We start from the raw sequence: 27993 nt of genomic DNA, 5'->3' as shown, positions 1-27993 counted from the left end.
AACACCAATAGAACGTGTTAATTATAACAATTGCGCTATTAAAGTGTATGAAATAACTAAACGTAATGCATCACGAAAGATGTGCTGCCATGAATTAATTAGTAACATATTAATAGCACATGTTTTACCATTAATTTGGTAGTCACCAGAATGCATATTTTGCTTAGGAAGCGTGTAATTACCTCAGTGTATGTTTAGTTGAGGTCAGCTTAGATGAATCTGGGATTCTGTTTTTATTTAGGGTGGACTATTATACCTCGCAGTCGACTGGCGTCACCTAATCGATGAAGAAGTCGGTTTTCTGGATAACTGTGCGAGGGGCAGTGGGATCATATGGGACTCACAGAGCAGGCGAGTACACATTCTGGAGGACGCTAAGAAAAAAGATCCCGCAAATATTGCATGAAAGACATTCAGAACAGATATTATTGGCCACACTGAAAAGGCTGACGAATTTAAACAAGCCTAGTCGTTGCAATGCGTGGGTGTGTGCAATATAAGGAGCAAGAGGAAACAAAATAAGCATAGTTACATCGCCAATAACACTTCGGTCATGTAATGTTTCTGCTGTGTACCATATAGTCGCTTCTTGTTTTTGAAATCGTCTGCTTTGAAGCATGCAAATCTGTGGAAACCTGCTATTCTAATAAAATTCAACAAATATAGCGGCTTTTAGCAAAACCTGTGTTTAGTTTCCTTGCTGCATATTATGAATGCGCTGCATGTGGATACCGCTGTAGGATTCGTCTCCAGTGAAACGTCACCGGCTGTTCTGTTATTCATGTTTAAACTATCTTTAAGTAACTATGAGGCTCTTGTCGGGTCGTTTCAACAGAAGGAGATAACCGTGTTTCTTGTGACGGCAACTTAAAAACAGTTCGAAAAATACATAGCTGTCTTATGTATGGAGAAAACATGGGAAACACAGAAGAGCGGCTGAACAGCAGTATGGACGAAGAGAAGTACAGGACACTGGCGTACGACACGGCGTTAAGTACTTTACTGGCAGTTGTGGTATACGTGGTGGTGAAAGTGAGTTTGGATGGAATCAGGCAGTGGAGGGCACGAGTCTCGGTTCTGGTCGTGGGTTCTGGTCCGGTAGGGCTGACCGCTGCCTTAGTCGCTGTCCGCTCTGGAAAGGTGCTGAAACTGACTGTACTGGACGAACGCTATCGGACTGCTCTGCTGTGCAGACCCCAGCAAATCGCTTTGGACCCCCGGAGCGTGAAGTTTCTACTCCGCCTGGGGGTCGATTTTGACAACATGGAAGGCTGCTGGCACAATGACCACTTCTTCACTAAGATCGGAGTGTTTCAAGAATATCTTTTGAGCATTTTGGAGCACAAAAAACAGAAGGTTGATATCAAGATCAACCTGGGCACAAAGGTGAGTACAGAGTTATATTTATGTGTAATTATACAGAGACGTGACTTTATATCTGTTTTATATGTATATCTTAACCACTCATTAACGATTCAGTGCAATATACAGTATTAATCGTTAGCCGTGTGAACTATTGTCGTGGGGTCATAAAAGACAAATTGTTGGTTGGTTTGGCTAAATCGTGTTCGGTGGGTGTGTGTTGCTAAAGTAACCTAACCTGACTGCTGTTGCTGCTGTTGTAAGAACATTTGCTTGCTCTTTATTTTAGTTCAATGCTTACAAATAAGCACGTACGCTTGAGTATACACATATATGAAGGCACGGGATAACAGCGCTCATAGGCATAAGCAAACAGCTCTATTTGCCATTGCATTTACTATCGCCTGTTTTACCCGCATCATTTTTCACTTTTAAAGTTCACCAGACCTCTGCATTAATGCCAGTTCCCATAGCCTCAACTCTATCACAATGATACCGATACGAGTTACAAATAGAACAGCAACAGAAACGTGCCAGTTAATCAGTAATGGGGGTAACAGTCAAGCATTGTAGTTCTTTTTTCAACCTTGAATCTCATAGCACTCACTGTGGGATAGATAAACATGCAGGGCATTGTTGGAGAATAGATGCAGTTTTAAAAGGATGGATCTGCCACAGGCACATCCGCTTTATCTCTATGTGTAACTGTAATATAGTATATCCTCAACGGCATATTTGTAGTAAGATTACTTTATTTTATGGAGACAAACATGGGAGGGTATTTATGTGTATTCTATATACTCCTCTGCCGTCGATTTGAACTACTTGGCATAACCGTACAATACGGGCTGTACCATTTGTTTTCCCTTTACCTGACAGACCACTTGCTTATTAAATATATTGGATATCTGAATATATAATTGTTCATTTTTTAATATATGCAAATTATATCAATGTGATATAATACCACACCTTGAAAATCGAGTGATTTATTTCACTCGATGTTTTTCCTTCTTTATGCAAGTCAAGGTTGTTATAATAGTAGAAAACACTAGTGGAGGCTTTGAGTAAATTGTTGATGCTCATAATGCATCAGAGTAAAGAAATGCAACATGTCTAAGACTTTTGCACAGCAATATATATAAGGAACCTGCTTTCCAAGGATAGAAAAACTATGTTCTATAATATACTGTACCACAACAGTTCCCTTTGATTATGTACTGCTCAACCAATAACATTATAACATTGGTGTTTTGCAATCTAAATCTGCCCAAAAAAACATTTCACATGTGCAAAACGAACCAAGTTATCATAAAGGGTACAGCCATATAAAGTTTCTACAAAGTTATATGCTCAAAAAGAGTCAGCCCTGTAAAGATGTACTCTAGAAGTGGCTAAGGTGAAGCTGGATATCATGTCCTTTTTTTAAACTATTTATATAATAATAATAATCAATAAAACGAGTGGAATTTCCATGTATCCAGGTGTATCATGGACCTGACCACAGTGCTTTAGAGAGCTGGGCCATACTGTCTTCTTAGAGTTCTGCTTTATTTTATATATCCAAAATGTATCCTAATTTGGAATATCATGCTCGAAAGCCCCTAGTGGCCAAAAGGTTTAGTAGATGTGGATTTCATGTTCTGTTGGAGCAGGGGTGGCCAAAGTTGGCACTGGTGTTTGTTCCAACCCTGTTCAAAATTGTCATTTCAACCAATTAACCAAGTGAACCAATTAAACCTCCATCCAGATTCTGAATTGGTTCATTATCTCACCTGTTAAATCTGGAGTGGAATGGACCCCCAGAACCATGATTGGACACCCCCATGCTGGATTGTTGAGCTGTCCAGAAAACAATATTCAAATGTAGCTGAAACAACTGGGAGAGCTGTGGCAATATCCTAGATTTCTCATCAGGTTTGGTCCTGTATATGTTGTCACAGTAATTTTCCTCTTTCCTTCACTCTAACTTGGCTAGAGTGACTGGTGACTCCCAACAGTTACATTTTTGTATTTTGTGTGAATACAGAGCACTATAGCAATATTCAAGTTCTTTATTACATCAGCACAACATTATAGTTGGCCATTCTGCAAACAACATTCCTGTTAAACAGAGTGTAGCTGCATAGAGATTGTTTGGTTGATACCTGAAATGACATCAGTCACAAGTGTATTTTATAAATCTGTTTCCATTTATTTGTTTGTATTTCCCTAGCACTACCCACTAATTGGCAGATCATTCCATAGTCATCAATTCAAACATCCTTTTGCTTTCTAGAGGCACTGGGCTAGAATCGTCATAGCCGATTTTTTAAATTTATTTTTTGTTTTAAAGGAAATGCACAATAAAGTTAACATACCAGAAAAAGAATCGGACATTTTAATTTAGCATCTTGAGTTGTTCTAATTAGAAAATTAAAATTGGGAAATGCTACCATGGCTGAAGCAACATGTATAAAGACCATACACAACTGGCCCAGTGAAATAAAATAATTTAGATTGTGTAACAATGGAATAAATTTCTGGTATGAAATAAGTTTTAAAAAAGTAATTTATTTGAGAACGTTTGCCTTGTGGAATTGGTGTTTTACCATGCTTGACTATATTTTATCATGCTTTTACTAGGCTATACTTTACTGCTATTCAAACATGTACAAAGTAGACTAATCACAGCAAACCCATTCCTATCTTTAAAATGTAATATTTCAAGTTTGTTGAGTGACAACTTGACTCGGCTTTCAAATATATACTAGATGTCAACATGTCAAATGCCTCGCATTACCCAGTCACTCTGTCCTCTTTCCAGCATTATTTCTGAAGCAAGGCTAAAGCAAAGTTCTGCTATTGCAGCTACAGCCAATCTGAGTTACATGCATGCCTGCCAAAGAATAGTACAACAATGAAGCTGTAAGCTTAGATACTGGACAGGCACTATAGGGTCAGGGAAAGATCATTACTCGTTTTGTGATACAGCATACTTTTAAAGGCAAAATGTAATGAGCTGTCCTCTTTACCTTACTATAATAACCACCTCTGTAAAAACAAAATCATGCCTTGAAATCTGCAGTATCTTGTATATGTTAACCACCGTAGTTGCGTCTTGTCTGTGTCTCGGACAGTTTTCTTGGTATGTGTGAGGCTACTCTGCTGTGTGTTATATCTATTTTAATGATCAATATCAGGCTGATGGTGAATCTAAAACCTTTGAACACAAAATGGGTCTTGACATTAGTTTGATATTGTGATTACTGTAATGGAATTGTCTAGCTGTCATTTTGATTTTTCATATCTGTATATCCTGGTTCAAATATACATTATTATATTTCCATAACCTTTCTCACTAGAAAGAGCCTTATGAAAGTGCTGATGAATAAATAACTGGTAGCTGTTATATGCCACAATATAAAAAAACAATACAACACTATAAACCAGTATTGTTCCTTACTTCTACATCGGCTACAAATTCCTTTAGTAGCGTGTATACTGAATGATTTAAAAATTGTGCCAAGATTGCAGAATTAAAAGGAGGAAGAGGGTTTGAATGTATTGATAAACTATGCCAAAAAGATCAATTAATTGAAAGGTGCATAGCACAATAAATAAATACTGCATTTCAACTTTGGGAGTAAAACATGTGAAACATAAGTACAAATGGACAGCATATTTATTATAGTGTTTGGGATCTTCCTAAATGTGAATACATTTTGCATCTCTACTTTATCACTCTACAGCGTTTTCATTCTGTATGCAAAGTATTTTCTAACAACCATCTTTTAAAATCATAAATAGGAAATAGCGACAGCAGGCAAGATTGGAGTAAGAAATCTAGTTACTTGATCTCCACGGAGACTGAAAGCATGAGTGGGAGGCTTCCTCCTTCATGTACTGTATTTCGCTACATTTAGTTGTTCTTTGGCTTGCTTGATAGCTGTCTGATTTATGCTGGCAGAGAGCTCTGCCAACTGGTTTATTTAAAACATCAACCTTTCTCAAGGGATTTCACACTCCTGCATCTTCTTGTGTTTATATCTAATCCATATTTTTAATGCATTTACTAAAGTCTTTAATGAACAACAATTATAAACAGGAATACATATAAGCAATCGCATATTCACTGCTATCTTCTCAGTGGTGAATAATCCAGATTTGTTTTCTTAACCCTGTGAGTCTCAGAATTGTTCCTGAACTACAGAAATTCAAAGGAAACAAAGGATTAATTGTAGAGTAATGAATGTACTTGAGATGAATAGCATGACTTGTGTGGTTTTTTTTTAAGTTATTGGTTTAAGGAGAAATCTGGTACTTAAATATTTAATCAAATGTGACATGGTCACCTAGGAGATATAACAATGCAATCAGAGAACAGATGGTAAATAAGCTTGTTCCCCTTCATGAATGGATGGCCGTTGCAACAGCGATGTCAAGGACAGAGAGCATTTAAAAAAAAAAAAAAAAAGCTATTCATCACTGTCAATAGGACCTAACCATAAATAAACCAAGCTCTGTATATATTATTCACCCACTCATAAATAGCATTTTGAAGCTCTTGTACAGATTAACAGGTATGGAAGAAGAATGTCTGGAAGGGAAATATCAATCGGCACTGAGGCGCATATTGACGGAGCAGAAAGAACTGCTGATTGTAGGTGCATTGTTATTTAAAACATTGCAATAGCAGTTTGTGTAAAACATGTCTTTAAAACACATTATTGACGAAAATGTCTTTCATCAGCATTCTAAATTTGAAAGAACTACATTTAATAATAATAATAATAAGAAGAAGAAGAAGAAGAAGAAGAAGAAGAAGAAGAAATAAGTGTGATTCACGGACCCCGATCTCAGATTACCACACCCAAAACTAGTGCTAATTGGGATCTGTGAAACCAACCTAAAAATCAATTAAAACTACAATAAACCTCTCCAGGGTGTAATCACACGCCTCAGAGTTATCTCTGCTGCTGCCCCCCACAGGTATTCGGAATGACCATTTCCTGGTCACATTCAAGGTTCAAAATCTGGTACAAATCCATGCATTGACATTTAATGCGAAATACTGTAAGATGTATTAGAAATACATCCTCTGCTTTTAGACTCAAGCCAGGCTCCATCAGCATTACAGCAGTGTGTGAACAGTACTAGTGGTCTTAACACTTAGTTTCTAGTTGAGGTATTTGAGTGTTTAAATTGTGTAAAAGAAACCCAGTAAAGCTACATATCTTATTTTAATTCCTAAAAAAACCTTTGTCCAATTGTGGCAAACTGGCTGGTGGATGATGTCACAGACCCAGACGATATAGACACACAAGGCAGTACTGGGGTTTGAAAAATGCTGCTTGCGCAGCTATTTAATAAATGAAAAGTTTAAACAAAACCAAAACACTTTGACAAAACAACAAGGCACGTTGGCCAAACAAAACAAACACAAACTATATTTTTACATAAACGAGTACCTTTGTAGTTATTTGGTCGTGGTAGCATTCGCTCTTTTCTCAGTCTCTTTCCTCCTTATTGCACTTGGAGTGGGTCCTTTTATATTCTGTGGCTGGAGCTTTAATTACCCATTAATCAAATAACGACTTTACTAAGACTCCAGCCACATTCCCACGAGATTTATATGGATGGGGACTTTAACCCCATCCACGCTGACTACATATTATAAGACTGGCTTTTCGCCGGTCTCAAATAATAAATAATAATGTTGGACAGCTTTCGTCCGTCCTCATAAATACAATTTATATAATAATCATTTATTGTTGGTGTTTCTATAGTCTTGTACTGTCCTATGTGCGCTACCATTGCTGGTAGGATCACGTGTTAATAAATACTGAGCGCCGTGCTGGCGTGTTTCACTGCACTTTTGTGTCTCCATGCCTCCGTTCCGGCTCTCACCTGCCTCTCTGCCTGCTTCAGTGCGGGAACGACATGCAAGAATGGTACAAGGTTCTATTCATTTTGTCGCATCGCTGCACAGTTCCACTTTTTGCATCACGTCTGGTGGGTAGCAGCCTTCAGGCTGAAAGAATGCCTTAATGCAGAAGGCTGCAGATTGAGAGAGGGAGCTCTGTTTTTTACTCCACTGAAACCAACCAGAAAATTATATAAAACTATGGACAATGAAAATGTTTGAATACTTTATGGTGTCACTGTAACACACCCTACGGCAACACAGACACACTGTCTGGCAACGAACTTCAGACAAGATACCATTTGGTTAAAAAATGTAAAAAAAATAAAAATAAAATAACTGCAAACTTTGCAAACCTTAGCAAATCTGACCCCATGTGTTTCTGGTTTGTTGCGCTAAAGACCTTCAGGGTGTTTCCAGATAGGCTTGTGTCTTTTTTAGCATCATGTGTTTCCAATGCATTCTTGAAACGCATTCAAATGCTCACAAAGTAACCTTTGTTCTGTTTTTAGATAAAAGTATATTGTATTGTTGGACGGTTTTGTTTTGCTGTACATCCCTAAAGCCAATAGTGTGGTAGTTTAAAATATATATATACTTTAATCAATCAATTTTCTGTGAAATAGGTTGTCATTTTTTAAATTGCCTCCTGAGATTCAAATTAATCCCTTTTACCATCCTAATTTCCTCCTCTATTTCCCCCTGCATCAAGAATCATATTGTTTATAATTCTACACACTTCTCAAACCATTCTAATGCAAACCATCATTAATCTGTACAAAATGAGGAGCCGTGGTTGCAAGCAGTTTTGCAGGCTACTGACGTTTTATTGATGTTGCTTGGTTCTTGTCGGACAGCTTGTGAAAAATGGTTGGAAGTTAAATGACAAAGGCATGATTGGTTACCATTGAATTCGATGAAGAAATACAGCACCGCTTTCTGACACATGCAATTCCCCTATATTGGGGAACTAAACAATTAAATATTCTGACAGAGGCCACGAGATAGCAAAAAATCTAGTTCTCCCAAAAACCATATACATGTAGAGGAAACCTATTACTGAGGTACTTCTACAGTAACAGTCTTTTTATATGTCCCTTTGCATTAAATTTTGTGTGTTCCCACTGACAGGAGCACACAAACTAACACTGAGTGTGGACTGGATAAAGTGAAAATGTATACAGTGGAAAAAACTTTCTAAATACAAAATGATTTGGATTATTCACCACCATTGGTTTGGTTAATGCATTATGAAGTCGGCATGCTTCTTAAATAGCAGATTTAGTAAGAAAAGGTTATGTGTGTATCGTCCATTAGCAATCTTTGTGTAATCAAGATGAACATCAAATCTTAAGAATTAGACCTTCACCTTTTATAATATATAGGCAATAGTGTGTTTTTTTTTTAATTTATTGAAATCCTTCACCAGGCATAGCCATTGAGAAAAAAAGAATTTCCTAAAGGCAGCCAAGAAAGCAGGACAAGACAGACTGAAATGATTGCGATTGTGTTTCTAGGACAACCACCATGAGTATTAAAGGGAACTATCCAATTATTACTGTACCTACTTAATTTGGCGAGCTTAAGATGGCTTCCATGATTAAAATGGAGTCTTTCAATATGATGAGGAGTTTTTCCACAGCATTATAAGCGACCACTGTACAGCCTTGGTTGTCATCCCACAGATACATTTAATACAGTGTGATGTGCTTGCAAAAAGCAACATGCAAGTGACATTTTCTCTGTGCTGTGTGTACAAATGGACTGTGGTATATATCTTCCCTCCATGTTTTGTGCAGTTCACAGAAGATTATCTAAAAAAGATCCCAGCGCAGGACTGGCCCCGGATCATTGTCGTGGCAGATGGATCTTGCGGGGAATCCTGCTCTGTTCTCGGGATCAGCTCGGACTACATTGTGGAATCCTGTAATGCCTATGGAGCCAACGCAGCCATAGAAAGACTTGATCAGAGACAGGTAAATACATTTAGCATTTATTGATTGTAGAGTAGGAATGCATTTTACCAGAAAATGATCATTTAGATATTTTTGAATACCTTATTTTAAAGGAGGCTCAAGTTAGATGTTGGTAAAATATTATAAATCTACTAATCATAGTCAAAAATAGTTCAAAATACCCTTGGATTTTTGTGTGACAGTGGAAAAAGTTCTAGTTAGTATTTAATATTTAAATTATCTAATTTTGGAATCCATCTTGCATTCATTCAAATTCAGCAGTAAAATGACCCGATGAATTGCACTTTTCCAACTTGTGCCACGTTCCTAAGCAGATGCTGACTTGTTCTAAGGAAAGTCATTCTCAGAATTCAGTTTAGGTCTACACAGACTATACTTTCCTTTCTATACATTGCACTTGCTATATCAACACCATACCCCATGACCATTCATGACATGCTGTGGTTATTTCACCCATGAGGATGACATGGTGTATTTTCTATGTCTGCTATCTTAAGAGTAGCAGGGGATGGAGTGTAAATACAGTTGTGCATACAGTATAACTGCAAACAAAAATCACCATTATTTATTATACAGTGCACATTAAAAAAAATACACTTTACAGTCTAGATTGTCCCTTGTAATTGAACAGTGCAACTCTTAGAGAAACACAGCCAAACTGATATGAAGATGTTGGCGACCATTGGCTCATGAGGATGGTACTGTGCAAAGATCTACAGGTGTAACAGGCTTATAAAGTATTACTGCAGATGGTGATAAATGGGATATAAACCCTAAAGCAGCTGGTTCTTCCAGATCTCATCTTTTTTAACGCTGTGGCCATTTCAAATCCAGCTTCCACCTGTTTCAAAAGCTCAGGTTAATCAGGAGAAGGGGAGTCAGAGTGAGCGCTAGTTATAGAATGGCTCAGATTGTTTGGCAGGCAATTACAAAAATAAATGTCTGTCAGGGAGACAACTATAATGTATGTCAGCAGTTAATCTGGGTCCCATAGATTTTAAGATTCGACAACTAAAATAATTGAAAACAGACAGAGAAGCATGGTGTGATGGACAGGCAGATGCATAGAGAGAGACAGAAAGATAAATGGATCCCCAGCTGACCAGATCATTCAAACCTCAACTTTGTAGTACTGCCACATACATGTCTGGGTTTCTAGCAGATGCTGTTCTGAGTCCCCATACCTCTCAATTTCTCCAGTAAAGTTCATTGCCAAAAACTGTTTCTCACTTGAGTTATTTGTTAATGTCATACAGTTAGTAAGAACCTTTTTTTTAATAGGATATAATCATAACTGTATTAGAAATTGGCCTACATGTTTTGATACTCATTTTGTGGGACCATATTTAAACTGTTGGCCTTCCAGGCATGCCTCTTATTGTGATTAAGAAAGAAGTTGGGACTGTATTTGATATTTCACCTGTATGTTCAGTCTACGTGGTGCATGATTCCCTGTTTCCTTTTGCGAAACTTTGACCACTGTGTTTACGCCACCAAGATGGTGTCCAGGATGTTCTTTGTTAATTTCGACATGTTAATCTACAGCATGTTTACAAATATTGGAAACTGCATCTCTGCCAGGGGAAAGTGCTTTTATTTCTGGGTCATAGGTCATACTGCATCCTCCAGCATATCCTGTTGATTGAAGAAGGGGTTGTTTTTATAGAATGGAGGTAATACAGAATCGTCTGTATCATGAGTAAAGCAAATTGTTATTTTTTTAACAGCATGAAATATACAGTACTGGCATGTAGGATCCATTGATTAATGTAAGTAAAACATTCATTTTGGTAACAGTGTTATGGAATTAATACTAAGGGGGGGGGGGGGATGACTGCAGGGTCTGACAACAAATTAGAAACAGCTGTGACTTTTGGTGCATCCTTTTGTGTAAACTCGTGGATTCCTGCATTTTGATGCTGAAATGTTGATGAAAAATAGTCTGAATATTCCCACAACAATTCTCACAGAATTGAACCTCTTCTTAAAATAGTTCCATTAATCTTGCACCTCCTACACTTCCATTCACTATAGGTCTCAAATGTTCAATCTTGAAAGAAACACGTGTTACAGCAAACATGATGTCTGTATGCTTGCCTTTCAGGTAGTCTGTTCCTGTTTCAATTCCTATATCATTTCATCTCAGCAGTGCTTTCTGTATCTAAGTATGTCATCAGGCTGCAAAGCATGTAATTAGGCAAGCACTCAGCTGGTTTATGACAGGAAATAAGGCATTGAAGGGGTGGGGAATACTTCACTCTTCAGTTGAAATCCCCAAGACCATGCATGAATGAATCTAGCATCCCTTATAAAAGGTTACTATAGTAAAAGCATAGCAAATAGTAATAAAGCAGTGAAAGCACAGGTAAGCATTGCAAAGCTCAGAGAGGTGTGGTAAAGCAAAGAAAAAAGAAAAAAAAAAAATACACACAACACATGGCAAACCACGGTAAACTATATTAAGTGCATAGTATAGCCAAGGGAAAAACATGGAAGAATTGCTAAATTACCATGCAAAAATACCATGGTAAACTTTTATAAGGGATAGTTTCAAAGCTACTCATGTAAGATCTACTGTAACAAGCAGGTGAGGGATATCTACAGGTTCCAGTAAATGTCCTGCTGTTTCTGCTGCTTAAATGTAAAGCTAGTCCATCTTGCAGGTATTTCATCTACTGGGTAAAAGGGCCCTGCTGGCGTATTGTAGCTTGGGCTCAAAAGAGATTGCACAGAGATGCATTAAATTTGAACGAGCTGCCAAAATATTTGCAAAGCAAGTATTATCTGCTCCTTTGTAGAATATTGTCCACCGAAAGCATAGTAGTGGACATATTCGTAATATGCTATATAATTAAAACATTGTTAAGATAAGCTTTTATATTGAAAAACTCCCACACTTGCATGTACACTGTTATGCAAAGCGATATAGAATCTCAGATTTTCATTATGAACTGTGCAATCACCCAAGCTTGTTTTTAGACAAACATTTGAACCAAACAAACTGACTAAAAGCTTTTGCTGAAATTGTATACTTTGTTATTAACAAGAGACAGGGGTATTATGTTCTAAATGAGATAAGATAGTGACTTTTTAACCATGGTCTGATATTTCTTTTAATAACAATGTTCAATCTGCTGTATCAAATACGCTTCATAATGTCGACTATACACTCTGTTTGCTCAGGATATTAATTCCATCTGTTCCATGCCGTGGCCTTACCTTTGTTTAAAACATGACCCTGTTATTCTCTCCATCTTTATTGCTGTCTGATTTTCAGAGTGATCTGTGTGACTATCTATCACAATCCCTTAGTTACAGAAGGCAATTTGTCCAATGGTTGCATCATTTAAACTGTTAATACTAAAGTTAATGCATTTCTAAGGTGATTTAAAAAAATGTTTTTTATGGATACAAGAGACAATTATGTATTCAGGGACATTTTGAACAGAACAGTGGTTGCTTTGTGTGATTTTCATTAGGTGTTTTATACTTTAATCTGCCAAATGAAACCACAGGAAACGGTCTCAATTCTGGACAAGAGAACAGCCTGTTGTATTCAACTCAGCTGATTGGGTGTAATGCATTCATTAAACCAAAAAGGAGAAGAAAAAAAGAACAGAGTGAATAGATGGAAGATGTCAAGTTTTACACAATAAATGTTGTTCATTATCTTCAAATGAACAGATTCATTTAAATTGGTTCACGTAATTAAAATGTACTGTTTCTTGGTATCACACTTTAATTCATGGGTCACTTTTTTGGTTTCTTATTCACAAATGGTAATTGTTATTCATGGTAACTTAATATAAAAACTGATAATAATAAAGACATCTCAAAATATATTTGAGTCATTTGTTGAGAATAATAAACCAAAAATAACAGGAGAGGTTAGAAGCTATCTGATATTATTTATATTATGTTCTATTTTAAAACAGGATTTTATGTGGAAATTATCCCAAGTTTATTAGCTGACACAGCAGCTCCAATCCCAGCACTGAATTCAAATGACAATTGGTAAAGGGAGTTTTAATATGGCAGTGAAAGATTAAGTTAAAAAGGTCACTGAATAGAATAATATATATTTATGATACAATTTGATGGTACATGATATTGTAATGAAATGATTATTGATGGATGGATTTGATATTCAAAAAGAAATTGCTGGTGAGGCTGACTGAGTCTCTAATTTTGTCTGTTTTTCCCTTGTTTGTAAACTTACTGGAATCCTGATAAATGGGAATGAGGAGACAGTTAGCAGGGGAATTGGAAAGCACTGCACTGCTGATGAGCAGGGAACTTCAGCATGCAGCTGTGCACCTCAGAATCAAAACAAAGCAACGAAGAGTCTCCTCCCCTGCCGACAGCATGCAATGCTAATCCATGTGGAGTCAACAGTGAAGGACTCAGAATCATTTTCCATGGAAAGCATGCTGGGTTCGGAGTTTCTGACTTAACTTTTATGTTGACTAACTTGGGTTTATAAGCAGCTAAAATAAACCAATATCTTATCTTACAAATGGTAACCATTAATTTAGTCTACTCTACTGTACTTGAAAACTGCACCAAATTAATGAGCTGTGAAAGTACCGAAGGTTTCTGCTTTTCTTAGGTGATAATGTTGCGGACAAATGTTGGACTGCAATTTGAAAGTTCAGTAATAACAATGTAACTAAAATTGCAGTGCTTGAACCAAATAAAGCTCTGGCAGTTCTAGTGGGAATACATCGCAGGTTGTCAATTCACCCAGTGAAAAAGGCTCTACACTAACTTTACATCGCAAAGGGGTCGGGCTCATATCTTGAAGCTTTAGCATGCTGTTTCCTCATCGGTGTAACCCTTTGAATGGCACAGGGGTAGCATTCTGGGCTTCCACTGTGTAGAATGGGGTTCTGGATTGGGAAATAGCTATAGGGTACATGTTGTTTATTTATTTATTAAAGCTGGTTTTAATGTATTTATTTAAAAAAAGTTTGGAGAACTTTGGGGGAATGTTTAAATGGAAGATATGCCAAGAGCGTCCTGTACGTTTGTTCAAACTGATTTGGAATAAAGTAAGATATCCCAGGATATTTCTGAGGATAGAGTTGCTGTGTTATTGGTGCTGATAAGACATGATCAGTTCATGTGTAGAAGTGCTGTAGATGCTCCTGAAGCAACGGATGTTCTTGGACCATTTCTTAGGGATACATTGCCAACCCTTCAATTAAATCAGCAGTTACAGTTCATGGCGCCCCCTTTATCACTCTAAATGAGATGCTGGAAGTTCACATGTGACACCCAGCAACTGAAATTATTGCCTCATTGCATATAAAACTATCTTAACTGAATATGTGTTTTTTTTCATGTTGTAAAGCCCAGGTAAAAAGATTACAAGGTTTAGAAGAGGAGCCTATTGGGTGCAGGTTTCAGTAAAATTGCATTTTGCTTTGAAATGCCATTATTGGTTCTCTTGTAGTACAGTAGATGTCCGTACTCCCACTGACAAATTACAATCTAATTGCAGGTGAAGTACACACGTTAACTCCAATTTAAATATGAATACAATTCCACTATCAAAAGGAGAGGGTCAAACAAAGGGATACTATATAATGAAACATGCGGAAGTGCAATGTGTAATTATTCTGCGTTTGCATTATGAAAAGGGTGTACTATTAAAACAAGTACTTCCTTATTACTGATCCTTATGCCAGTGTATCATCTCAGTCTTCCTGCTGTAGGTTGGAACACTTTTGAACAAGCCTCTCTGCATTCTCCAGGGAGCTTTAAACTGAGCTCTCAGGACCCGGACACAAGACAAGTAGGCATTGATGTGAAGCCTACACCTCCTGTAATGGGAATTGTGACATAAACCTATTTCTTGTCATGAGTGATATTGATCAAACAACATGCCGGTGATAGTTTAACAATCTGTTCTGAAAGAAAAACAGTGCTTGCTTTAACAAATTAATCGGAAATGTTACCACCAGTAACAGAGAACACATAAATCTTGCAAAGCATTTATTTTCAATAGCTAGATGACTTGCTCCTCATATCATGTTTCATTTCTTGCTGCCAAAGCTGTTGGAAGATATTGGAAGATACAATAACTGGGCTCACCTAGTAAAGGCACTGCTGTATAGAATGCAGGGCGACAGATCAGGAGCTTTCGGGTTGAAATCTTGGTCATGCTGAGTTGGTTGGGGACCCACAGGGAGTGCTGTCTAGAACTTTGAACTCCCACAGACTATTGTGAAACGTTTGCTGCGGTTGGCTTGCCTCACCACACCACAGCAACCCTATGGTTGGACACCAGACAAGTCTGGCTGCATTCAGTATGAACATGCTGCTTATAATGTAGCAGTATTACAGTATTTTGATTATATTGCAATCCCACATAATCCCAGGAACCTTCTGTAGCTTGTTAAGTGAAGTACTTACTTAAAACAATATGTTTGCTTCATATCCATCTTCAACAAGGGTGTGTTTTATTTTTATGATTTATGTGTTCTGTTGCTTCTTCCACCATACAATATTTTTTATTGTGTTTAATGACATTAATAAGGGGGCAATAAATCACCCCTTGTGGAAAGATCCAGCTTGATTAATACAGAGTTAAAGGGTGCCAGTTATTAGCTTCAAAATGAAGACCAGCCATAAAGCAGGCTAAACCCTTGTGATAGGCTTATTTGCATAGGATCTCATTACACTTGTTTGATATATAACAATTGATATTAAAATGAAGCAGTTTTCTTCAAAAGTTGAGACAGCAGTTACTCAGAACCCTAGGGATGACTTTGCCCTGTCATCTGGGTGCAAGACAAAGATAAGCTGTCTTTTTGTGTTCGTAACTATTTCAAGCAAGGAGTTTGTGCTGTCAGATCACGTTAGTGCCGTACTCAATATTTTCACACTGGTTCTATCTACAAGGGCCTAATTATGGATAGCCACGAGCTGTAATTGATTGGGTGTAAACTTCTAATCTGGGCAGTGTGAGCATGACAATGAGAGAAAAAGGATTTTAAAGCTACAGTGTCCACTTTTGATTGAAAAGAACAGTAAACAATGGTAGTTTACTTAATGGAGCTTGGACAAAGCATATTAGGGAAAAAAATGGCACAGTAAAAAAAATGGATCTCTCTCTATCTCTCTATCTGTCTATCTATCTAGACAGCTGGCTCTTTGAGCTAATATATATATATATGTGTGTGTGTGTGTATATATATATACTGCCCCTATAATTTATTTATTTAATTTTTTTAAATGTAATGCTTTTATCAATGATGTCCGAATGAGGGATACAAACAAGCAAAATAAACACTTTCTGTCAAATGCATTTATATTTTCCTAAAATGCCTTTTCCAAGATAAAAGTTAATTAAATTGGGCTTCAGTGTGCACACACAGTCAGACCTACATATTTAAATATTCCCACGTTTTACACAGAATAGGAATATGAGGTTCTTCATGATTCTTTTTGCTCTCTTTCTAATTCAGGTTCCCACCCCTGAGATACGGGCTCACAGTTTGTATTTTGATCTCTCTGCCTATGGGGTTGACCTGTTTGCTGGAGGGAAAGACCCACAGAACTCCCAACAGGCACCGGTGAAGCCAGGATTCCATCTAAAAATCTATGGAACATTCCGCAATCGATACATGGCATTAGCTTGTCCTGCATCCGACTCCAGGGTGGTCCGCTTCCTACGTCATACTGCAAACTCATCGGTGAGTATGGTGTGAAAGCTGCAATGACTTCATATGAGAGACGGGGTAAACTGCTTACCCACTGTTTGCATTTTGTTTTTAATTTCTAATATACGGTAAGTCACTGTTTCTACACTGAACCCTTTTGTACAGTTCTGTGAAATTGCGGAATCACTTTGCACTGTATTGGGATGATGTATGGTTTGGTTTTAGTAGTGCCCATTAAAAAGAACCCAGAGGCTAGGAATATCTTAATAGAACAAATGTTGACCAGAGAAAAATGAAGCAAAATATTGAAATCCAAAAGTGCAGCCCGAGCTGGGATGTATCTAATTATAGAGCAGGGTAACACTTGATTTTAAGTTCTACTAATAACACTAATTCCTTCCACATTTATACTAAAACCCAAACCTAAAATTAATTTATCATGAACAGAAACAAGGTGGATAATAGGAATCAATTAATAATGAATGGTTACAGTACTTCATTTGACTCTTGTGCATTAGTTCACTTCTAACTACATAGTGGCACTTAATCTGTGTTTTACAGAGAAGGATAAGATATTTTAAGATTTACAGGCAAATTAATTGAAACAATAAATCTGTCTCTTTCCATCTCATTCGTAACTGTGAAATGTAACTCATAACACCTACCACCATTGTGATATTTCAGCATGTCACAACACCCTGCGATATTATAATTCTTAAAGAAAAAACAAACTCTGAAACAAAACTAAACAAAAGTTGACGTGAATAAGGCAAGCACTACCCCGCTAACAAATGGAGGCCCCACTTACACCTCACTCCTACACCTTTACATAGGATGTAAAATCCCTAAACTAATCCTTATTCCTTTTGCAAGTAAACATTTCTGTAAATCGACTTTAAGAGGTTTGTTTAAATTCTACATTCCTCTAAAGAACGATTAGTGCAGCATATGAGATTTTCCCATATGGTGCTGCTATTCTTATACCAAACAACAAAGCAACCAAAATCTGTTATATTGATAAATTAGCCGCTGTAATGATAGCTGTGCTATCATTAGAATTGAATCCAGATAGAGTTAATTTTCTACACTGGCTTAACCTGGCTTTTCAGTCATTATCTTGCATTCCTATTACTCATTTGAAGTTGCGTTGAAAGATTAGAAGGATTAATGAAAATACTAATGAGACTCTGTCACAGGCTATACATACTTTGTTAGAAACCTCCAGATTCTAGGAAACATGTACGTGGTTACCTGGTTACTGCTGAGCAACATGAACTGAACTAAAAGGGCCTGAGATAGATCATTTGAACTGAAAGATGACGTGATCTATTATCACACTGAAAACAATTTGACCAAATTCATGCAACCTAGAAGAGGTTAGAAGGGAGATATGGGTTCTCAGAAGAAAGATTTGGATCCCCAGAAAGGAGAAATATAATTTCTCACCCACAGGCACAGCCTGCCCATCAGTGTCGTGCTGACTGCACTGGGCAAAACAAACATCATGCCCACTGCTACGAACCTTATGGACATGCATACAGTGTATTGTAATCCTTCAAAACAAATGTTGAAAAAACAATATGTTGTGAATATGACCCTGTGGCAAAGTGGTTAACAGCGTGCAGGTGATAAACAGACAGATGATCATAATCCAGGTGCAATGTTGTTTAATGGTTTGTAATCCAATTGCCTGATGGCATAACAACAGTAAATAATAAACAATGTTAACCAGCAATACAGCGGCGTGTATTGCTCTGTTTAAATCCACGGTTGGTTCCCAAATAATAAACAGTCCCGTTCATATTCACCCACACGTAACACAAACACAAGCCCACAGTGAGTGCTTGAGTGCTCGTAGTGAATATACCGTCTTTAATGAAACAAAGTGCAGTGATGCTGTCCGGGTTTGTGCTGGCCTCTGGCGACAGCTCCGGGTCGTGTTAACCGTCTAAACATTAACAAACAGTATTTTTTAACAAGAAAAAATACTCATGATATATTTCACAAAGTTGTGAACACAGGTCCTTCTGGGTTGTTTCTTGACCAAAACTTTGGAACAGATTGCGTCGCTTTGACCCCTATTTGTACCGTCACACATGACCCCTTGGTAAACGATTGCAGTTGCTCCTCCAATCCGCAGCTGTCACATCATTTCCCTTCCTGGTCGATGAGTTAGTGCACCGAAGCGGTGCCCCCTTTCTAGATGACCGACTACATTTTAACCCTGGGAATAAATTGTCAGGCCAAACAGTCCAGGGTACTCTGTTCCCGTTACTTGGCGCCCTCAAAGGCCGGGAGGGAAATTTACCACCAAGAATCATTCTATTTCTGTCACAGACCCATTTGTATATTCAGGCTTTTTCTTAAGTTATTTTTAACACCACAATTCTGTGTATCCTTTTTTTATTTTTTAAATAATAACACAGATAAGTGATTCTTAAATTAACATAGTGTCACATTTTCCACACCGATTTTAATTTTAAACTCGGTGGCTGTGTATCGCTAGTTGACAAGAATGGTTAGGGGCTATTGCATTGTCTATGCATCATGCATTTTCTTATTTGCGCAACTTTAACACACATCCGCCCTCATCTCCAAAATCTGACCACAAGATAGATTGCTCTGTTAAAGATATTTCATGTGCTGAAGGAGGCTTTTAGTCTATATTTAGGTTTTTCTGGAGGAGTGCTGAAAATACAGTAATCTTGTTAGTCTGTCATCATCCGGCTTGTTTAAAAGATCCCAGTGATATAACCATTATTTCCCTGTCAAGTATTCCGGCAAGGGTGGGACGGTACTTACATGTTTATTTCATTAAGCAACCTGTGTGGGTATATGAATCACTTATGTTTCTTTGGCCGCTGCAAAATTAATGTATTATATCCCTGAAACTATACATGTACAAACTACTATATGTTGCCATACTGCTATTACTGTAAATAACGTTTAACACACTCGGGGGACCTGGTCCTTGACCTCTTGCTTAACAAGGCAGCCATCTTGGATGACCACAATTGCTTCAAAACAGCTGAATTTGATTTTTTTTTTCTAATTTAATTCAGGGATGGATGTAAGAATCCACTTTGCAAAGCAGTTTCACTTCAGTTTGAAATAGTTAAGCTAAACGTAGAATTACCATAAGAGGTGTGACTTAATAAGCTCACTGTGAAGCCTACCATGACTCTAACCACTATTGCAATGGTAGCCTTATTTCCTTACCCACTGATTTAGAATTTAGACCTGACCACCATCTTTTTTCTTTTCTCTTTCATTTCTATTTATAACATTTTGTTTCTGTTTTTGCAGTATATTTAGTATTAGAAACTACAATATCTTTGTAGCAGTGTGGAGTAGTGGTTAGGGCTTTGGACGCTTGACCGGAGGGTTGTGGGTTCAATCCCCAGTGGGGGACACTGCTGCTGTACCCTTGAGCAAGGTACTTTACCTAGATTGCTCCAGTAAAAACCCAACTGTATAAATGGGTAATTGTATGTAAAAATAATGTGATATCTTGTAACAATTGTAAGTCGCCCTGGATAAGGGCGTCTGCTAAGAAATAATTAATAATAATAATAATACAATATGAGAAAACTGTTGCACATGTTTAAAGGCCAAAAGAGGACAATACCGGTATGAGTGTATTTACTGTTTCAGAGTTAAAACATTTCATCTGGGGAAGAAAGAGATCATGGATAGGTTTGGGTAATTTTATACTGTATATATAAATATATTCACATATCCTGCCCAGAGATTAAACCACATTTATCACAATCACGTTTTCAACATGTGAAGATAGTGCATTATTTATTGTAGGTAGACTTTTAAAAATGGTAACAGTTTGCCTTTACAATACACTTCTAACACCTGTTACTCCATAGGAAGCTGCAGAACTGTGTTCATATATTAGCTTGCCCGTAATGAAGCCTTAAAAGGCTGCCAGCTCAAGCCCTTTTCTCCGCGTTTTAAAAACTAATTAAAGATTGCTAATTGCCAGTGACCTTTTTTAATTTTTTAATTTTTTTTTATTTTGTTAACCCTTTTCTTCTCCCCAAAGGGCACATTGTCTAAATGTTTTATCATATTAAGTTTCTGCCACCTGGTACCCAATTAACAGAATCTGATACCGTCATACTGTAATTGTAACACTTTTCTGCCACAGTTTCATTCAAATGTAATGTGTCATGACTCAAGTTGACCGAATAAAGCTTTAACCATTTTAGACATGGTTATATTAAATGTAAAAGTAGTTTTGGGGCACAGAATGATTGGCTAAAACAACTTAAGTTTTCAGTATGGTGTTTTGCATCATGAGATGGAACACATATTAAAAGATTATTTTGTTTAAATATGGTGCTCACATAACAAATTAGAAGTAGGAAAAATAACCTTAAAATGGAACAAAGTCGCACAAATGGGCCTACAAAAAATAATGTTAATTTCTGGAAATATATCCTATGATAGTTCCATTAAAGGTGAAACAAATTCTACATGAAATTCCAATTATTTAGCTGTCACTTGTAGACAAAATTTCCAACTTGCAGTTCTTGTACTTAAACAATTTTAGCACAGCAGTGAAATTCAATAAAGCAACTGCAAGTTTCACTGAGGATCTGTCGTCATCTTTCTGTTTCAGATCATGAAGAACATATTCCACCAATCTTTCAACGCATACAAGACAGACATTGAGGCCAGAGTGAACGACCTGACACTGCATCACCTGCAGTGCAGCCGCAGGCTCTTTGAGATCATGCTGTCTCACAGGAGGATCAACGCAGCGTACATCGAGGGCGACAATGTTGCGGTTACAATTGAGGGAGAGGCAGTCAGGGTGTTGAATTTCGACACGGGTAAAGATACTTCATATCTGCTACCTTATCTTTTTTAGTTTAAAGAATAAGTAGCATCAAATGCTTTTAATTAAAATGGCATTTTAATCATTAAGCTTTAATATCCAATGCAAGATAATCTACTGTGTAAAACTTTCCATTCTGAGGGTATTAAAGGGTTACAAGAAATATATTCATTTACTGTACCTTATCCCATGTTGTATTTCAGCAATGTATTTTTAAACATCATTCTAATGGTTTTGATATATATTTTTTTATTCAAACATCACCAGATGGGGAATATAACATGTCTTAACTTTCACTCGGGAATTCAACCAAAGAAAGAATTTATCTTCTAAATGTCATTGGCTGCCGGTTTTCTTTTCCCACAATAGCCATTCATTTCAATCAAAGCAACAGTATTGCGGCACTAGGGAGCGTGGTCTGGATGTTTTCCATGTTATCCTTCAGCTGATTTATGGCCTATCGTGTATGAATAAACATATCAAAACTACATTATGTTAAAAGTAATGCAGGACACAGCAGCCGCAAAGTAATGCGTTTCTTGAGAACCAAACAGGCTCTTCTGTAACTCTTTTTGATACTGTTCCAAACCGTAGAATAATTGTGTGCGTTTTTAGGCTTTGTTTTATTATTACTATTGTTGTATATAAAAAAAGCTGATGTTACAGCATGTTCAAGATTTGAAAGCTTTGAAAGGTTTGTGTAGTATATTATTGTTTTATAGACCTTGATTAGCCCAAATCTTCCATAACTATTGGATAAAGGCATCTGCCAAATACATAATAGTAATAATAATTAAACATTTCAACACACTAGAGCTGTAATACTAAAATAAACTTAACACATTCAATAACATACATTTTGTTTAGAGGCCTTTTCACTGTCTTCATTCAAAATGCTTGTCATTGAATTTATGATGTTTCTTTTAGTGTTTCTAAATTTAGCCCTAATCTTGTACAGCTTAGTGGTAATTGGGGTGAAGCTGATGTAAAAGTTCTAATGAGTCTGAATCATTTGTAATCTTTTAAATAAGCACCTGGCAATGCTCCATGTCCCAAAGCCATAATTAAAAATAGAGCCAAAACTGGAATAAATGTGAGATAAGAAGTACAGAAAAGGAAAAGCGTAAACCAATTATTTCAACTCCAAAGACTGTGGTGAATAATGAGCAGGTGTAAAATGGTGTCTGCAGAAAGAATAGTAGGAAATACAAAAAAATGTAAACTTCTGTCCACCTTGGGGGGAGGGGGAAGGACGTATATTAGAGAATATAAAGGATTCCTGGATATGACGCAAGCCCGGAATTAATTTCCTTTGAGGTGTCAGCAGCATACGGAAATGATGGTTGTTCACAAGCTATTTCGGTGCTCTTCTAAGAAGGGCTGTGCTTTATGTATGGTGATTATGGTAATTGCCCATTGAATCACTAATCTAGAAATTCTTAATTTACCTTTGTTGGTTTGAAAACCATATGCTGCCAGTATTTATATGTAACCTTTGTATATTACTTGTATTGTAACGCTTGAAATGTTTTTGCTTACGATTGTAAGTCGCCCTGGATAAGGGCGTCTGCTAAGAAATAAATAATAATAATAATAATAATAATATTAGCTTCCTTATTTTACCTGTAAGGAGTTGCACCTTTAGTATCGTTCTTATATCTTTGTTTTTAAATACATTTTCAATGGGGCAGCGGGGGAGGGGTCAGGCTATCCTTAGGATGAGAAATAAAATCAAGATCCTACAGCATCTGATTTGTGTAAACGGCAAGGCATACTCCAAATACTCCAAATCAATTCAAATATGCAGCTTGTTTCACATTTCAACTAGGATCCTGTGGTTCCCTTTATTTCCATAAAATGCAAGCCACATCAACTGAATTTAATACCAGACATAGTGTTATTTACTTTTTAAATATGTTTAAATAACATTGCTAATCTCTCCATTTGTGATTACAATGTATGGTAACTACAGTAAGAGTTTTGAGTTAATAATTTTACTGATTTTCTTTCAGGCTGTGGCGTAAACTTGGGCTTGAGAGGACTTGAGTCCCTGGAGACATTTATTTACAAAACCGCTACCGCCTTGGACCAGAACGACGTGTTTGAGGCACTTTCTGCAAAAATACAGCATTCCAAACAGGTGGCAGAAAACTTCAGACAGACTGGACTCGTCACAACAATGTTTGAATAACGAGGGAACGAGGAACCGCTTCACAAGGTTGTTGTGGAAGTTCTGTACTGAAGAAAGATCACTACAGAGTTGCACACACTGAAAGCACAGTGGTTGCAAGGGATAACTATAATGCCAGTTAAGAAAGGGCCCTGTTACATCAATGTTTACACAGTCAGGCTGTCATCAATTGTAGATGACTTGTTAAAACATGTTTTATTCCTGTTGAAATTCATCATGACTCCCCCCAAAATATGGTGGTGGATCTTTTCACTTCTCTTTCGTAATTTCTATTCTGTAATCAAAAGTTCAAGTGTAATGCACCAGGCCCACATTACATAAGTGCACTGAAAAGATAAACACAAGAGGATCTGGCACCATTTTGGTTTTAGCTTTCCATTCATTTAAACAAAAGCTTTTGAACACTGATCAATAAGTACATATTACAGCACTAGTAAATAGTTCATGCAATCCATAGTGGTTGCTGACCCCAGTGGTCACAATTAATCAACCCTTAAGTGAAATATAAACCGTGATTTCAAAATATATATTTTATTTGATAAGGTATGAAGTTTAAGTATAAAGAGCTAATAAAACAGTTCCACACTCCCATTCCTAATGGTAAATATGGATTTTGGATTTGAAAACATAGGGTACCACATTCACAAAGTACTTATCACTTTTTGCCGCATTTTTTTTCCCTCTATAATAAAAATGAAAGTGAACAGTGCTACAGAATAGCATTAGCAAAAAAAGAAGAGCTCTTAAAATATCCTCCTCAATTATTTACAGTATTTAAAGCTTTTGCCTGAGCACAGGGTTAAATCTTTGTTAATAAAGCCTTAATAAAAACATGAATACAGCATTCTGACCTTTTAAGAACTTCCTAGTAACTCCCAGCCTCCCATATCCTCCCGAGCAGCATATTTTCTTGTCGTCAACTAAACAGAAGCTGCCACTTAATGAGTGACAGACACGATTGGAAGCCTTTACCCTTTCCCCCAAGATTTACTATATACATCCTATTTAAACCTACATTGGAATTGACATAGTGTAGAACAAGTCTGAAACTTTCCAAAAATAAAGTAGTGAAATAGCTACTGTATCCTCCTATTACCACATATTCTATTTTAAAATCAGAATACATGTTGGATGTCTGTTGCCTTGAACCCTAGAATTTGGCACCTGCAGTACACAAGAACAATACAACAAGGCACTAGTTGGTAACATTCAAATAATAATAATAATAATAATAATAATAATAAAAAAACTCTGCTTTCTCTGGCAGATAATAAATGTTTACTGCAAATCCTGATGGTTCCCAGTGGATAGTTTAGGGCCTTAAAACAGCCAATGAAATGTTGTAAATGGTCTTTGTTGTCATTGGTACTGTGCTCCTGCAATCTAATGTACTGTAACAACCTTTGTATAAGTCTATTTTCTAGGTATTTTTAGGGGGTCCTAAAAAGGGGGAGACTTATACACCGGTGTTACCTATAGGCTTTTTCCTGAAACATATCTCAAAGAATGTATACACCGGTTCTTATGGTATATTGGTATGCTGCTGCCATGTTCTTTCTGTACGTTTTATTATGATTTTAGAGAACTTACTATTAAGCCCAATTGTTGCAACAAACAAACAAAAAAAACACACAATATGTATTGGTTTACTCAACTACTACAGTACATTGCAATGGAATGAGTTACTATTTTAGTTCAGCGATAACTTGGTCAATACGACAGAGTAGAAGAATTCTTCAACAGTATAAATGGTGCCTAGCATTATACGAGAAAAGGTCATATTATCAGAGATGCAAAGGTCAGAACATCCAAATGAGTGAGATTTAAAAAAAATAAAATAAAAAAAAATACTCCATTAAAATGCATTGCCTATTCTTTTAGGAGTTAAACAGATAAAACTGAGGCCAACCATGTTCCTAAAATAAGTGAGTCTCACTCCAGATGAGTGAAACGTGACATGTCTGTATTATCAAATGATAATGAGGAAGGGTGTTTAGTACTGGCATTTACGGTTTTCCAGTGAAGCTCAAAGCAAGAATTATAATTACTCATTTGAAGCAATGTGTACTTAAAAAAAATCAAAGGGGTTATTACTCTGCTCTTATCAACATTTTGCACACTCAGGTATCAACCCATTTTGACACCCTAAACAGCTGTCCAAGAGCTAGCCTCGAGCTGCTGAGATTTTCTTTGAGGCAAGAATGAATGATCCTCTTAATATAAAGACTGGGGATACTTATTTTTACTGGCGCATTAATGAACTGCTTTTAGTTTAATGTTGAGTTCCCTAGCTTCTCTTGGGCTTTCATTGCATTGCTTGATGTTTCAAAACTATTCCATGTTCTCCCTTTTTTGTTCTGAGTTTAAAGGAATCCACCACTGCTGGAGCTGGCATTTGGACTGGCTGTTAATGCATACAGCAATTCCATCGAATTGTTTCACATATATTCTCATTTTGCTTGTGAAAGGCACAGGTCTGAACTGCCACTCGGTCTCGTTCCATTTAGTCAGGCTGGCTCTTGGAAACATTATCATATTAGTTGGTGGTTTGGATAAGACACATCAGCTTTCCTCTCAGTTTAATTTTATATTAGAAGTGGAACTGAGATTCTAAATGACTCCCTGAAGGATTGCAAGATGGAATCATTTTGGATTTGTCCATCCCTACATTCTTTTAACCAGACCAGTGGTTTCTGAGAATAGAAGCAGGTACATCATTAAGGGAAAATAATATGTGCAATGGAACATACACAAATTCATACGAGCTCAAATGAAATGCAGATTATTCTATTGAATTCTCATTGGTCTAGGGCAAAACCTTTTATGGCAGTTTTCTGAAAATTCTTGGATTAGTGACGGCTTCTATTTGAGACTATTGGAAATTGTATTTTGGTATGTTTAGGATGCGTTGTATAGGATTTCTGTGGAAATAATGTTTGTGGTTGTTAGGTGTTCAACCTTTAAGCTTTCATGTATTATCTTATGGTACAAGCAAGATTTTTTAAAAGTAATATATTTGTTTCCCTTAAACCAGCATATAAAACTCTTGAACCTGAAGCCAGAATTAACTACCAGTTCTGTTCAGCTCTCAAAGCTAATAATAAATGCAGTGATATGCTCAATGCTTGTATGAAATCAAAACATGAGACAAGCTGAACTGTTCCTCACATTAGCTGTTTAAGAATGTCATCATGTGCCTATACTGTAAAATATAAATTGAATGAAGTGTGATTCTTTCATAACCAATATTGAGACTGTAACTGTTAATGTGTTACAACACTCATGGATATCAACTTAGAAGGTTCTTTTAAGGACTCTTAAGTCTACCAAAGTGCTTATTGCACTTTAGATTTAGGGGAATACATAACCATGTAATGGCATAGTAATAATGGGGTAAATACCAATATTTCCTGGTCTTGCATGGTAACTACTGGTGGAATAAGTATGTAATTACATGGAAATGGTCTGTGACAGGGTGTTGCTATGTAATTACATCTGGTATCAAACCGTTGTTCACAAGTCTATTTCCTTTGCCATGTAAGATCACGAAGCCTTGGTATTAACCTGCTGTTACAATGTAATTATATGGCTATTCATGCCATGTGATCTAAAGAGTTATCATGGTTTCTTATTAGTTTTGTAACATCACTCTAAAGAGATTTGCTTTATGAAATGAAGAGTATTGTACATATGCGTGCAAGAAAAATCATTGCCATAACTTCTACTATGACAAAATGTGGACATTTTTTTTAGTCTTTGAAGGTAGCTGAATAGTTCCAAAGGTGATAAGGTTTACTAATGGACTAATGTTGAGTAAATGCACATGTTTGAGTATGTACTCAAAACTGTCTGATTTTTTTTGAGTAATTGAATATGAAAGAAAACTTGTGTGAGTAAATTGAATCGCTCCATTCAAAATAAATCTGTTTTTAAAAGGGTTTTCTATTGTCAGTCTGTAATTCAGTTTTAAATGGTGTTTTAAAGGGACTTGTAGAACTTGCTATTGTCACTTTGCCAGATTCCCTGAAAAGCTCAGATAA

At 36.8% G+C, this 27993-nt stretch overlaps 1 protein-coding gene across 2 annotated transcripts; it reads left to right on the top strand.

Annotated features, from left to right (window-relative positions):
• The first annotated feature begins 90 nt into the window (after positions 1 to 90).
• On the top strand, positions 91 to 27910 carry si:dkey-234i14.6 (uncharacterized). Of its 2 annotated transcripts, XM_034040625.3 has the most exons (5): positions 92 to 1386; positions 9067 to 9243; positions 16716 to 16943; positions 21544 to 21757; positions 23775 to 27910. In XM_034040625.3, the coding sequence occupies exons 1-5, from the start codon at positions 901 to 903 to the stop codon at positions 23951 to 23953; spliced, it is 1284 nt and encodes a 427-aa protein (XP_033896516.1). In that variant the 5' UTR covers positions 92 to 900; the 3' UTR covers positions 23954 to 27910. The 2 variants fall into 2 exon arrangements, with proteins under 2 accessions (XP_033896517.1, XP_033896516.1); XM_034040626.3 differs by lacking the exon at positions 9067 to 9243 and having other exon boundaries at positions 91 to 1386.
• The last annotated feature ends 83 nt before the right edge of the window (positions 27911 to 27993 follow it).

Source organism: Acipenser ruthenus, chromosome 19 (genome assembly GCF_902713425.1).
Source record: "Acipenser ruthenus chromosome 19, fAciRut3.2 maternal haplotype, whole genome shotgun sequence".
Classification (NCBI taxonomy): domain Eukaryota; kingdom Metazoa; phylum Chordata; class Actinopteri; order Acipenseriformes; family Acipenseridae; genus Acipenser; species Acipenser ruthenus.
The sequence above is the reverse complement of the archived record's forward strand: the minus strand, read 5'-3'. Positions and strand labels throughout refer to the sequence as shown.

Bases quoted from the DNA above. Each gene is read 5' to 3' on its own strand.
- si:dkey-234i14.6 (XM_034040625.3), top strand. From the start codon at position 901: ATGTATGGAGAAAACATGGGAAACACAGAAGAGCGGCTGAACAGCAGT. The intron at 1,387-9,066 runs GTGAGTACAGAG...TGTTTTGTGCAG, and splicing joins AGATCAACCTGGGCACAAAG to TTCACAGAAGATTATCTAAA. The intron at 9,244-16,715 runs GTAAATACATTT...TTTCTAATTCAG, and splicing joins AAAGACTTGATCAGAGACAG to GTTCCCACCCCTGAGATACG.